General features: G+C 52.0%; 6 protein-coding genes across 6 annotated transcripts; 3 read left to right on the forward strand and 3 right to left on the reverse strand.

Moving 5' to 3' along the window:
* Positions 1-102: 102 nt before the first annotated feature.
* CC1G_04771 (hypothetical protein) lies at positions 103-1,104 on the forward strand. The gene is made up of 2 exons (XM_001838275.2): positions 103-872; positions 925-1,104. Exon 1 carries the CDS (start codon positions 259-261, stop codon positions 853-855), a length of 597 nt encoding a protein of 198 aa, XP_001838327.1. The 5' UTR covers positions 103-258; the 3' UTR covers positions 856-872; positions 925-1,104.
* A 407-nt stretch (positions 1,105-1,511) lies between these two features.
* On the reverse strand, positions 1,512-2,947 carry CC1G_15797 (hypothetical protein; the record flags this gene model as incomplete). The annotated part of the gene is made up of 3 exons (XM_002910031.1): positions 1,512-1,973; positions 2,022-2,331; positions 2,538-2,947. 3 exons carry the CDS (start codon positions 2,945-2,947, stop codon positions 1,512-1,514), a joined length of 1,182 nt encoding a protein of 393 aa, XP_002910077.1.
* A 292-nt stretch (positions 2,948-3,239) lies between these two features.
* On the reverse strand, positions 3,240-4,575 carry CC1G_15798 (metallo-beta-lactamase superfamily protein; the record flags this gene model as incomplete). The annotated part of the gene is made up of 3 exons (XM_002910032.1): positions 3,240-3,506; positions 3,559-3,628; positions 3,680-4,575. 3 exons carry the CDS (start codon positions 4,573-4,575, stop codon positions 3,240-3,242), a joined length of 1,233 nt encoding a protein of 410 aa, XP_002910078.1.
* Positions 4,576-6,250: 1,675 nt separating this feature from the next.
* Positions 6,251-8,700, forward strand: CC1G_04773 (sugar transporter; the record flags this gene model as incomplete). The annotated part of the gene is made up of 16 exons (XM_001838277.1): positions 6,251-6,320; positions 6,381-6,415; positions 6,471-6,583; positions 6,636-6,644; positions 6,714-6,896; positions 6,953-7,030; positions 7,080-7,214; positions 7,267-7,529; positions 7,589-7,695; positions 7,754-7,828; positions 7,887-7,965; positions 8,020-8,086; positions 8,146-8,220; positions 8,280-8,327; positions 8,384-8,486; positions 8,548-8,700. 16 exons carry the CDS (start codon positions 6,251-6,253, stop codon positions 8,698-8,700), a joined length of 1,593 nt encoding a protein of 530 aa, XP_001838329.1.
* Positions 8,701-9,720: 1,020 nt separating this feature from the next.
* Positions 9,721-10,866, forward strand: CC1G_04774 (hypothetical protein; the record flags this gene model as incomplete). Its single annotated transcript, XM_001838278.2, has 3 exons — positions 9,721-10,135; positions 10,210-10,497; positions 10,556-10,866. The coding sequence occupies 3 exons, from the start codon at positions 9,721-9,723 to the stop codon at positions 10,864-10,866; spliced, it is 1,014 nt and encodes a 337-aa protein (XP_001838330.2).
* A 260-nt stretch (positions 10,867-11,126) lies between these two features.
* CC1G_04775 (hypothetical protein) lies at positions 11,127-12,704 on the reverse strand (the record flags this gene model as incomplete). The annotated part of the gene is made up of 2 exons (XM_001838279.2): positions 11,127-12,468; positions 12,520-12,704. The coding sequence occupies 2 exons, from the start codon at positions 12,702-12,704 to the stop codon at positions 11,127-11,129; spliced, it is 1,527 nt and encodes a 508-aa protein (XP_001838331.2).
* Positions 12,705-13,244: the final 540 nt, after the last annotated feature.

Below are 13,244 nucleotides of genomic sequence, written 5' to 3' on the forward strand. Positions count from 1 at the left end.
TCCAGTCAACTTTGACTTCTTTTGTTTTTGCTCGAGGTCGGCGGTTGCCTTGTGGGCGTCGTTGGGTACAGCTTCTCTTTCCAAGGTAAGTACATGCACCATGTACCGTTATCGTCAACTAAACGCCGTACAGGTCCTGATGACTCTATAAAACCGGAAGTAAATCCAGCAGGATTCACCACAAATTCACCCACTCAACTACTCGCCCTACACTACACCCAGTCCTCTCTCGTACTATCTAATCCTTCCAACACCATCATGGCCGCCTTGTTCAGGTTCTTCCACTCCGTGTTCGACTGCACGACCAGAGCTTGCCAGATGACCATCGTGGAGAGTCACACTGCTCAGCCCATGGTCCAAAGCCAGGCTGTTGTCCCAGAACCAGCAACAGAGCAGAAGCTGGCCGTGTCACAAGTCCTCGCAGAGCGCCAGACACTGGCAGTAGCCTCGACAACCGTTACAGAACGCCAGACGGCAGTTTCAGAAACCGTTACAGAACTCCAAGTAGTCGCCCCAGCAGCCGTTACGCAGAACCAGCTTCAGAAGGCCGATGTGCAGGCTATAAGGCCAGATGGGGTTATCGTCCTTGACCAGGCCCAAATCGCAGACACTGCTGCGGTCACAGCTGGAACACACGTCGGTACTGGCCACGACCCCACGGCCATCACGATGGCTGAGGGCACCGTGCGCCTCAGCGGAAAGGCGAAGATATCCGGCAATGCTAGGGTCACTGGCGGTCACTGCATCGAGGAAACTCTGGACGCGATGGAGGCTCGCCATCGTCGCGAACTTGAACAGCTCAGGATGGAACACGAGTATAGGATGGCGATGCTCATGAATGGACAGAGGACGTAGCAACAAGGCTTTTGACTGTAAGTCAAATGGGTTTGCATCGTTGGCGTCGCTTTTCTGACGTTTTTCCAGGAACACGCGGCGCGGGCGTCCAATCCATTGATGATCCACATCCACTCTTTTCCTTCCCACTTGCTTTTGGGAGATCACAGTCATTTCCACTTCAAGGACTCAAGCCCACGGACTTTTCTTGTATATAATCTGCACGCCAATGTTGTACCTTTATAGTGTAATTCATAATTCGCATGCTTCTAACACACCTCGCCGTCACCATTCATTCGCTCGGCCGCACTGTTCCCGACTGTTCCGCCGGACAGAGGATTCGGAAGAAACCTCTCATATTAACCTCCATCTCTAGCGATCCTTCAAAACGACAATCCCCAAGCACATTGGCTCGCCCACCACCCCGAGTTTCTAAACCTCACCTGCTGTCCGGATGGGCGGGTTTCCATACCGGGATTGCCCCGAGCCTATTTAGGAAATGCGAGCCCGCCCTACGCTCGACGTCAAGCCTCGCTGAGTTGGAAAACAAGGGACAAAGATCCGCATTGTTCCACCAATGTCTTTGTTCTCGGAAGGATTATCATTTGCCAATTTCCAAGTTGCTTCAAAGTGTACATAAATGAAAAACATTGAATATTAGGGTACCTACATCCTCCTCATGAATTTGTACCAGATTTTTTCCTCTCTTCAAGCCACTGGCGCGCTTTCTCACGACGCGCAGCCTTGAGAGCCTCTTTGTCCGGTACATTGGCAGGTGGTGGGGGCGGTGGAGGTGCTGGAGCTTCGTCCTCAGGCGGGGGCGGAGGTGGCGGAGGCGCCTCCTCTCCCTCACTTCCACTCTCATCCTCACTATCATACCCAGCCAACACCCCCATGCCTAGCCCCCGTTTCTTCTGCTTCTCCTTCTCCTCAGCCTCTTTCGCCTTCTTGACCTTTTCCACCGCCTCCGCCTTGATTCTCAACCAGACGTTTCTACTCCTGCCGCCTTCCCGCATGAATGAGAATCTCTCGTCGTTGCCGTGGTTGGCCAATATTCGCATCTCGAGCTGAGCAGGGTTGGAGGCCGAGGCCAGGTGCGATGCGGTGCGTTGCATTAGGGTAAGCATTTCTGGTATGGGCTACAAGATCGTCAGTGTGGTCCCGGGGGAAAGATAGTAAATGGGCACCTCTTCGTCTAGTAGGGCCGCTGCCGCTGCTGCTTCAGAGGCTTCGTCCTCTGCATCCTCCTCTTCTCGTTCCCGGATCCTCCGCTCCCAAGCTTCATCCATAAGCTTGCGACGTTTCTGACGATGGAGTTCCAGTGCTTCGTCAGGAGATAGAAGGAATGTTTCTGCGACCTCCTCCACATCTGGGAGATCTGACCAGCCAGAATCCGAGTCTTCGTCCAACGCTTCTGTGGACCGAGAGCTGGCATGTCTCCCATCATGGCCCAGGGATCTCGAGGCGAACGAGTCGAGAAGTAACCGAGCGTCGTATCTGGAAAGAAGCGATCAGTTAGCTGAGGATTGTAATAGGGACAAGAGGCGAACCAATTGAGGTGGACTTGCACTGAGTCCTTGAGGTTTACCTGTATCAGCAGAACTTCCTTGCGTCGGGTACAATCATGACCGTGACTCCCCACAGCCGTGGCATTGGCACATAGCGCCTGGTAGAATCTTTCCGAATACAAGATGGAAACCTACCGGTCAACCCAAACTGTTTTTCCTACCCCGGATTCCCCAGTGACCCTGTTCGGTGCGGTGGACGACTTTGAGGTCACCGCAGAGCTCCCCAACGAGATAACGTCTTCTCCGCCATCGAATCCGCCCCATCCTGCATCGCTCTGTGCACCGGAGCCAGAACCCTCTTCATCGCCTGGAGCGCAGGCGATCAATCCCTTCCCTGGTCCAACTCCTTCCACGTACTCCAACATCCTGGCTCTGCCTTTCGCGACAGGGCCTGTCACAACGTCCGCCTCGTACGCCTGAAGCTGGAATTTCGCCAGAGCGCGAGCATGGTCAGCTTGGGTACGCTCGTAGTCCTCTTGAACGCGACGGGGGTCGTAATTAGGTTCGCGGGGGTGGTCTGTGTGTCGTTTTCGTTTAGAGTACATGTCAAATTGACTTTGGAAGCGTAGTTTGTGAGAAAAATGGATGGATTTGAATTATGTGGGTGAATCGGGGAGAAAGGTGCGATTCCCGCTGCTTCGGGCTGTAACCATGACTTTGCGTTTATTTGCTCCAATCACGAAAGGGGAATTTTGGCCCCTATTGACAGGCAGGAGCCCCGCCTCTCGCTCGGATTCTAATCAAAGAATATCTTGAGCGCTTTGTTCAATTTCACAAGCGGGACGTGGCGGGCGAGGGTGCTAAGGCTCCATAGGCACGATATTCTGATTGCGGTAGTCATTTCAAGCTCTCTACAATCTGAACCCACAACCTCTCTCTACCTCCCTCTTCCTTCGATCCAACAATCTCTACTTTATGCCCAACCCCAGCAGGGACGACTCCCTCCCCAAGCTCCTTTTCTAGTGCTACCTTTGCCTTCCAACCGGTACAATGCATGGGTAGAATATAGGTTGGAGATGGGCGGAGTGAATTGGATAAGAATTCGACGGTGGGTTCGATTCGGGGATGGAGGTCTGCTGAGGCCAGGTGCAAGCCACCCACAATCTGAAATAGATAAACTCAGTATGAGTAGGACAGCAATAGGAAAATAGCTTACCATATAAATAGGCCGATTGAAAGTTTTAACAGCATCTTTCACGACGTTGATGATTCCTGCATGAGAGCACCTGGAAAATCAAGTTAGGATAGGATCATGAAGTCGAGCTCTGTGTACTTACGAGCTAAACACGACCAGGCCCTTGCCCTCAACATCCACTGCAGCGTAGCGTTCATCCATCAAGTGAGGCTCCGAGACCCATTTTCCCTTCGCCTTCCCACCCTCGACACTGTTGTCCTCTTCATCAACAACCCATCTCACACCCCCCAGCAATCCGCCCTCAAAGTCCGTCAGTCTAGGGATCTCTCCACTAATATACACCGTCCCTCCGGCAACTGTATGACCGTCCTTGTGTTTTTCCAAGGTGGCTCCAAGGCCGACGATCTCCTCGAAAGACGGGTCCGCCGGGATAGCGCAAATGACGTTATGAGAGGGTGGAGGTGCGATACCTCGCTGAATCGGTCGGGAAGGATGGACGTCAACAATCACGGGTGGTACAGGACTTGATAGCGCAGGCTGGCCCGAGAACGACTTTGGATCTGCAGAGTTCCTCGGGGGCGTAGTGACGTTGTTCTCTACGCATTCGTTTCGAAGTTTCAGGAAGGAAAGTAACCCGCCGGTATGGTCCGAGTGCCAGTGCGAGGTTACGACCCGCTCTATTTCGGTAATGGGAACTTGTAGCCCCCGGATATTGCGAACAAGGGAGAGCGAGTCGGGACCTGTGTCGAAAAGCGTTAGGTGTTTCTTCATCTTTGCCTCCTCAGCTCCTTCCCGGTGTTCTTCACCATCGACCTCAGTCTCGAGCAAGACAGCAAAACCATGGGCCCCGCAGCAAAAGTCGTCAAAGTTCAGGAGCGGAACCCCTTTCTCCTCATCGAGAGGCGAGTCGTGGATGTGATGAACGATTTCGTGAGTGAAGCCTGGCGGGAGTTTGGTCATCCATTCGATGGTGTTGTCGACAAGGAACGTCAGGGTCAATTTGGAAACGCGAGTTAGGGGCAGGGGTTGAGTTGACATCGCCGCAAGGTGCAGTTTATCGAGCCAAAAGCAGTCCTCGCAAGTCGAAGGTCGAAGTCACGGTTCTGTGGATCTCAGTGATGTAGATTACGCTCGTGGAGCACACAAGGAGTACACTGTTGGAGCAACTGGCACGGCTTGTTCGTCAGGTTGGCGTTTCCAGTCAAGTCGCAGATACGCAGTCGGTAGAACCTCGGCTTGTGGCTGATCAGGATACGATTTGAATCTGGTTAGAGTTTACTACTATAGTACAAGATTAGACTAGACTCGGAGGCAAAGCCTTCACGAAATCAATCTCCGCTTCAACCAGTGGGTTGCCGGCCCTTCCGAGTCCACTTTCTTGAAGTTTCTTCCAGCTTTTCAACGACACCGTCGACACGGTCGTCGTCAGTCGTCGTCGGCAGCATCCGCACGGAAGGACGCCGAAGAATGCCAAAGTGTTAGGTCTACCATCACAGGACGAATCAGATTTTTTATCACACAACTTGGAAGTTTGGGACAGTTCAGTTGCGACCCCAATATTCCAACCTCATTTTGCGACCCTGAGGAGGAACTGGTGCTGGAAGAGCGGTAACTCTTTGCACTGGTGCAGAACCGTTTCATCGCCAAGGTATGTCGACTTGAGGTTTGGTTAAAATATTTATCCTGACACCCGCTGCCAACCAACAGAGGAGTCTAGCACGAATCACTTGGATGCACTCGCGTGCAGGACAAGGGCACTATCTTTTCCCTACTGAACTGTCATTAGCAACCTCGACGATGGAAGGATTCGTCCCACAGAGCCGCCTGAATCTTGGTAATGTCAACCTTTTCGGATCGCCCACGGCAATGTCGACATTCCCTGGCAATGGTGGGTGCTGGCTTCGCCCCTGGGAGCGATTGAACTCTTGACGTTTAATTTGTGTTGTTGAACGGTCCAAACTGACCGAGATCTCCTGTAGGTTTATACAATATCGCCAACGGACGACCAGACCTTGAAGGTACTATACTTGCCAAGATGTGCTGCCATTTGTTTTCCTGGACGCGCTTGCCAGCTGATGCTGAACCTTTCCCCGAAAGACAGTCATGACGCATGTTCGCAGTGGGACCCCATCATTTCTCTTTGGCTCTGCTTTTGACCCATATGTTGCCTACATGCCTCTGAAACTTGCTGGCAGCTGGAACGTGGCTTACTGCCGCCTTCAGACCACACGACCAGCCACCGACTTGAAGGGCAGATATCTGCCAGTTCCCCACTAGCAGGGTCGAATATTCACAAACGAAGCATCGAGACACCCATTTCCCCGAACCTAGTTCAGGGCGGCTCGCTTTTCCGCCAACAACACGGACATAAGTTTATCTTTATCAAAACAAATGGGCTTCTTGGGACCTATCAACGCGGCCGACATGACGGAGGAGCCTCGTTTACAACTTCTTTGACGTTAACCTTGCCTCAGGGAAGCCCGGCAACTCTCCTACGTTGGCTTCTCTCCACATCTTTGCACCCGAACGACTTCTATAGGCCGAGTATCGTGGTCATCTGGGTCTGTCACGCTCCAAAGAACCACCCTGTTCATTGTGGTTCTGAGGCGCTGGGTGGGACGCGTTGCTGCCCTCATAACGAACAAATGCACCCAGCTTTTGGCCAGCTTCCTCTTCCTTCTTCCCCTCACTTCTTACTGGGAGAAAAGAAGTCATGGCTGAGGAGATCGCCAAACCGACTAACCGATATGCCATCCTGTTGGCCATCTTCATTGCATTCGGAGGTGAGTCGTTGCCAGTCTTCGAATCTCGTTGGCCGTCATTAATGCTTTGCACGACTTCAGGTTTCCTCTTTGGATATGATATCGGTGTCATCTCAGTGAGCATTTACCACTTGGTCCTTGATGTTAGTCTAAGGCTTATGTGTGTACTAGGGATGTTTGATCATGCCGGACTTCATAAGAAGGTTCGGAGAGCAGGCAGACGACGGAACATACTTCCTCTCCAGTTCTCGAACGTCGATCATTACTTCGCTTCTATCTGCCGGGTAAAGTCAATGCTCCAACGGCTCTGGTCCTTCTCTCTCATATCCATTCTAGGACCTTTGTGTAAGCACCTGCCCGTCTGGCAACTCAAAGCCTTCGGTTCTCACTTTTCCTTTCCGGAATCGTCACCAGCGGCGCCATTGCACAGGCGTTCACATCTGATCGCTTTGGACGTCGTGCATCGATCCTTTCGTGGTCTGGAATTTTCACCATTGGTGTTATTATCCAGACAGCTACTGAGTACTCCGTCGCGCAAATCACGATCGGGCGGTTTGTCGCAGGACTAGGAGTGGGCGCGCTTTCTGGAATTGTCCCGTGAGTGCTTCAGGTCGTCGGAATTGATTGGGTGCTAAACTTGGGCACTTCCGCAGGCTGTACACGGGTGAGACAGCACCAAAGGCTTTGAGAGGAACGCTCTTGGTTTTGTATCAGCTGCAGATCATCTTTGGGTAGGTGATTTGCTTGCTTCAAGAGGTTCCAGGCTGATCTCGAGTGTAGCTTGTTCTTGAGCTATGTATTCGACTTGGCAACGCACCATATCCCCAATTCTGCTTCATGGAGAATACCCATTGGACTTCAGTTGGCTTGGGGCCTCGTGATGCTTTCCGGTATCTTCTTCCTTCCCGAATCTCCGTAAGTCATCGCAGACCATCATCCACCTGTCCTAACCTTTCGACAACCGCAGCCGACACCTGTTGGGTACCAATCGCCGCGAGGAAGCTCGCAAGGTCGTCGCCCTTCTGAACGGACTCTCAGACACTCCCGAAAAACCCTCTCCACTTGTCGACGAACTCTTGGGCGAGCTTGAATATGCCATCCACGCTGAAAACGAAGGCGGAGAAGCAACATGGATGGAATGCTTCAGCAAGAGGAATACGCTATGGAAGAGAACGATGAACGGGATGATGTTGCAGTTCGTGCAACAATTGAATGGGCAAAACTTCTATTGTAAGTGAATTGCTCGACTTACTTGATGTCCCCGCTGATCAGGATTCATCGGGCGTTAGACTACTATGGTGATACGTTCTTCCAGAGTGCTGGAACGAGACTTTCGCCATATGTCATTCAGGTCATTTTGGGAGCAGTGTCCGTGGTTGGGACTGTCCCTGCGTTGGTGAGTGATCGTTATTCTCCCTTACGTGCAACCGAGATGCTAACGTGCGATATTGCAGAGGTTCATCGAGACGTGGGGTCGTCGACGCCTGCTGTTAACTGGAGCTCTGCTTCAAGCTGGATGCTCGATCATCGTAAGTGGACATACCCATCGCAAATCTTCCGTTTTCCTCACTCTTCTCCTTTCCCCAGGCTGGGCTTGTGGGACATTTCACGCTTGCACCCGAAGGGACGCCTATTGAGGAGCTCACCAAGCGTAACATCCAAGGAGGTGCGTTCTACTTTGTTCTTGGGGAGACGGGTACGTAATTGAATTGAAACACAGGAGACACACTGATCGCGTTTGCTGTCCTTCACGTCTTTGCATTTGCAATGTTCTGGGGACCCACACCGTGAGTACAAAGTTTAATATCTCTGTACACAGTTGTGGTACTGATAGAATTCCTCATAGATGGGTCTACCTCGGCGAGTCCTTCCCTCTCCGTGTACGACCAAAGGGCATTGCACTGGGAAGTGCCACGAACTGGTGAGGTTTCATTTCCTAGTGTTTGGTTTAAATCTACGGGCTTACATACATTATTTTAGGTTCTGGAATTTCCTGCTGTCATTCTTTGCACCAAGGATCGCGGAAAAGTCTGTCCCTTGTCATTTCGCTGTTTCCAAGTGCGAGAACTGACGCGCCCGTGAAGGATTGGCCCACTCATCTTACTGATCTTCTGCGGCATGCTTATCTTCGGATATGTCTATGTCTACCTCTTCATTCCTGAGACAAAGGGACTGACACTTGAAGAGGTGTGTTTGTCGCCCGAATTTGCTTTGGACTGTCTTCTCACGTCGAATTCAAATCATCTAGGTCGATGAGCTCTACAGATCGAATGTCAAGCCCTGGAATTCGGTGAATTGGAAACCCCATTTGAGTGAGGAGGCTCATGGGAAGGTGCTGGAGAAATTAGGAAAGAGGGAGACGGAAGATGAACAGAAGGAGAAGGTCGACGGACGAGAGTAAGGCAGTGAATAGTTGTGACATAAAGCACAGGTCTAGTGTGTGTACCCTCTGACCCTTGACAACAGTGTCGACTCTATATCATCGAAGGAACCCTAAAAAGGACGACACAAGTGTAACTGTATTGCTTGTCATTCCAGGTAAACCGACTTCGCCAATGTGACCGGGGAAATTCCATCATGATCGCTTGAGCCCACCCTAAGAATAGGGGCAGTGTCTGGGCGCTTATTTCGTTTCCAGCGCATATCAGATGAACGATCGAACATGCGAGAGCGTTTCTTCAGGACTCATATCTGCCTCTAGTGCAGATATAACGAGTCGATCAAGGCCTGTATGGGGGAATGAATGCGGAAGGAAGATGCTGCTACAGTGGTGGATCTCACTGATACCGGTGAGCCCCCATTCGTCCCAGTCTTGCAGAAAAAGATGCCCAAACCCCGAGTCAGGTTTAATTACTGAATAACTATGGTCTTCGGTCAATGCTATACGGGTTGTAATGGAAGAGATAGTCTGGTGATTGCTTTTGCTTCCCGAATCGATGCCCTCCCGTCAGAGTGGACCCACACATCTCGTCATCACTTTGTCTTTCCACCCATCGTGTCTGTCACAGTTTCCAGCCCTGTGCAGTCAATGTCAACTACATAGTAACGAACACTGCGCCCTCACGCCGATCGTAGACTTTGTGTGCACGACGTTGTTCTCTTCCTGGTTCTCGCCTGACATGACTATTGTCTGCCTTGTTTCGGATGGCGATGCAATGACTCTCTGTGGGCCCTCCAGCTGTTTGAAGGTAGCATTTCGGGGTAAATGAACGGTGAATACTCGCATAGGGTTGGGGCATAAAAGCAGGTGGGGAAATCGTTGGAAAAGCAGCAAACTTCAGATATCCTCTCACCAGCAATCTCCTCATCGAGCATCAGGCCACTACCTCCGGAGGTGAATTCTCTTTCCCCTATCCTCGCTGATGACCCCACCCTAACTCGAGGCGTGTTGAACCAGATTATCCACATTATTCCAGACGTCATGTCCGAGTCCAACAACCTTCACGAACAAACTCAACCTGGCGTATCTGTCAATGAACAGCCAACCCAAGCCGACGCTGCGCCCAAGAACAAAGATGACCGGCTCCACCTCCATGACAGTGTCATCGAACAGACAGCCGAAGTCTATGGCCTCGACTACCTTGGCCCCGGTTTCGATCCGTCGACCATGCCCCCGACTTCAACAGGTGGCATTACCCTGCATCATTCCCATATCAGAGGTAACGCCAAGGTTACTGGCGGAAGCCACTACGCAGAGTCGCTGGGGTCCATCCAGGCAAAAGAGCAAGCCAAACTGGCGGCCATCCAGACACAGGCCACAGCGAAAGTGAACGAAAAATGGGCCGAAGGGCTGATTAGTCTGACAGCAGCTGGCAAGATGTCTCCCGATGAATTGAGTATGTATTATTTGCATATCTGAACGCATCTGAGGGCGCTTCCACTACCCAGTATACTGACTCGTTGCGTTTAGTCCAGGCTTTAGCCCAAATGAAGCAGAGCAATGAAGGGACGCCCGCGTTCATGGGAGGCATGCCAGCAGCTAACGGGTTTGTCCACCCGGGTGTGATGGCCATGCATCCCGGGGTACCTAACGGCTTTTTCAACCCCCCGTTCATGGCTGGGGCGCCAGCCGCAATCCAATATGCACACCAGCACCCTCAAATCTTGAACAGTAGCCAAGTCGGTGCGCAAGGGATGCAGGGCCTCCAGTGCCAGACGGGTACCGCGACTCCTATGCAGAACAGCCCCGTCTCAGGAGGTGGATACTTCAATCACGTCGTCGCGAGCCACAGCGCCTGACTTTGAATCCTGTTTAGGCCACCCCAACGCCCCCACTACCTTCTCGTGGTCGGTCTCTGCGAGCTCCCAAGAGTCTTCACACACCCCAAGCAACCATTCCTCGCCCTTGGATTCATCCCCTCCGCCCTATTCCAAAGAAAACAGCACAGATCCCAAAGTGAATCAGGACATTCCTACTCATGCGGTCCCGAACTTGGAATGTGTTGGCAAGGTAGTGCAGTCGGCCCTCCAGCGGTTGGATATTAGCGATACCAAGAGCGGCCATGGCCCCTCCGTAGCAATGGGTGGTCCCGATGTCTCGACAGTGGCCGTGGCTGGTCGGATGTGAATGGTTCGGTGATGACCGATTCGGACCTCTACGCATGTTTCTCATTTGGACTCTCTCTCTCTCTCTTCCATCCTGATTGACTCATTTGTACTGTTTATATGCATCCCATTTGGACTCTGACTGATCATGATATGTATCTCTCTGTATCAATTATGTCTGTCTGTCTGTGTACCTACTTAGCGTTACTGTCACCATAATAATGACTTAGCATGGATTATCCACAACTCCTCGTCTCACTCTTTGAAGCTGCTATTCACACTCTAACAGGGACAGATGTATTCAACGTCTACTTCTACGGGCCCCGGGACGGCCTGCGCGATTGCCTCTGCCATCTCAGGGTCAGGATGAATCATCCCACACGACTTCTTATACCCCACTCTGAGCTGTTTCAGTGGCCACTTGGGGTACCGCAGGGTCGCTCTTTCTTCAAGTTCATATCGACACCCTGCGGCCTTGTCATATGCCACGGTGAGCGACTGAAGCTTCGGCGTCAACTCGTTGGCCAACGAATCCAATATCGCAAGTGTAAACTTGTGGACGTAAATCTCGAGCCTTTCCAACTTCCCCTCCGTCATCTCGAGCACGTTTCGAACTTCCGGGGCGCCGAAACCTCCTTCGCTTTTGATGACCAGGGCTTGTAGCTGAGGGGTAATTGCAGGGACGAGTTTGGGGAGTGTGATAGGCGACTGGGTGGTCCAGTCGAACATTGGTCGTAGCCCGACCTCCAGCGTGTGCAGCTTGGGAAGGGTGAGTTGTGTGAACTCTTTGTTCAGCCAACTGTCCAAGGAGCTTGCGACTGGGTAATAGGCCCCAAACCCGGTTCGAGGGTAAAGGCATAGATGTTCGAGTGATTGCTTATTGGCGTCAAGGAGATCGACAAGAGTCTGTGAGTTTGAGGGCATCGTGGTATTCAAGTGACAGTGCAGCTCGAATTTGGAGAGGCGAGGAAAGGGGGTGAGGGCGAGCGTGGAGAAGAGTTGGGACAGGTCGAATTCTTGAACCGTCGAGATCGAGAGGTGTGTGAGGGTGCGATGTGAGAGTGAAATGAATTGGGACATTGCTGTGGATGCTTTCTTTTCTTCAACAGATGGTCGTCTGCTTTCACCAGCTTCTTGCGACTCTGAAGAACCCGAGAATCGGGAGTTGGCAATGACGAACTCGAGGGATTCGATCCCGTGGTGTTGTTCGTCATGAAACGTCGTTGCAAGAAGAGCTGGGAACTTGGAGCAGGTTGTTGCGAGAGAGAATCGCCTGACCTGTTTTCCCATCGCACTCCAGAGAGTGTGTAGGAAGGATATAAACTTGTCGGTGAGTTCGAGATCATGCACAACCAGTGATATCTCGGTAAGGTTGGAGCAGTTTGGAAGGGAATTGGCAGCCGCTGCGAGGAGGCGCGAAGTGGCGTCGACAGGCTTGTCCAAATCTGTACCAGTCCTCGTTGGGTTCCAGAGGCCACTGGCAACCTTGAGACAAGCACGACGAGCATCTGCCAGGTATTGTCGGACGGGTGTCGAAGTCTCCGGAGGAGGGTCGGTCGGTTTGGCAGGGAGAAAAGTAGGTCGGATGTAAAGACGCTGGACACGCCTTGCAATGCTGGGCTTACTGCCTCAAACCGTTCAGCACCAGACGATGATGGAGGATGATCGTACGTACTTCAATTGTTCAAATCTCCATATCTCTCTTTCGCCATCTGAGATGAGGCGCATCCCTTCGTATTTATAGTCCAGAGCACGTTCAAAAAGGAAACGGCTGACTCCCATCATCTTCATAACCGCGGAAGGTGAGCCATGGGACAAGATTTCCTGCCATATCTCTGGAGGTAGATCCGGTGTTGTCATTTGCGGCTTGCTCAAAGGGTTGCAGAGGATGTTGGAGGGTGGGTAGAAGGGCCTGAGCTCTGCTTGTCGGTCTGGGCTTATGAGCGAAGAGAAAGTGGGAGAGAGAGCGCTGTCTACCCTCCGCAAAGCACTCGATAGAGAAGTAACGGCCTGACGTGAGAAAAGTCGGGCATTGATTTCCGCGGCTATTTGAAGAGGGCTCGGCGCTTATCGCGGTACGACACACTGAATATCATTCTTTGCGAATAGCAAACGACGTTGCTTGACACTACTTTGAGGAAGCCTGAAAGAGTTGGCTTTGAACAACCCAAGTCTCGGAAACCGCGTTTGTGATGCGGCGGACTGCTCATGATTGCTGGTACTCGGGGCCGTGTCGGGACTCGAGGTTGAGTCAACAAGATGTACCACTTGGTAACTTCAAACGTCTTGATCGTCTTGCAAAAGTCCAGCTTTTCTTCCTATTCGCGCACAGGGGACTACAGACAAAGCTAAGCCTGGTGGTCAATGGTATACCCCGCGGGCATCAAGAACCCGGCCTTC

Source organism: Coprinopsis cinerea (genome assembly GCF_000182895.1).
Source record: "Coprinopsis cinerea okayama7#130 chromosome 13 map unlocalized cont3.13, whole genome shotgun sequence".
NCBI classification, from domain to species: Eukaryota; Fungi; Basidiomycota; class Agaricomycetes; order Agaricales; family Psathyrellaceae; genus Coprinopsis; species Coprinopsis cinerea.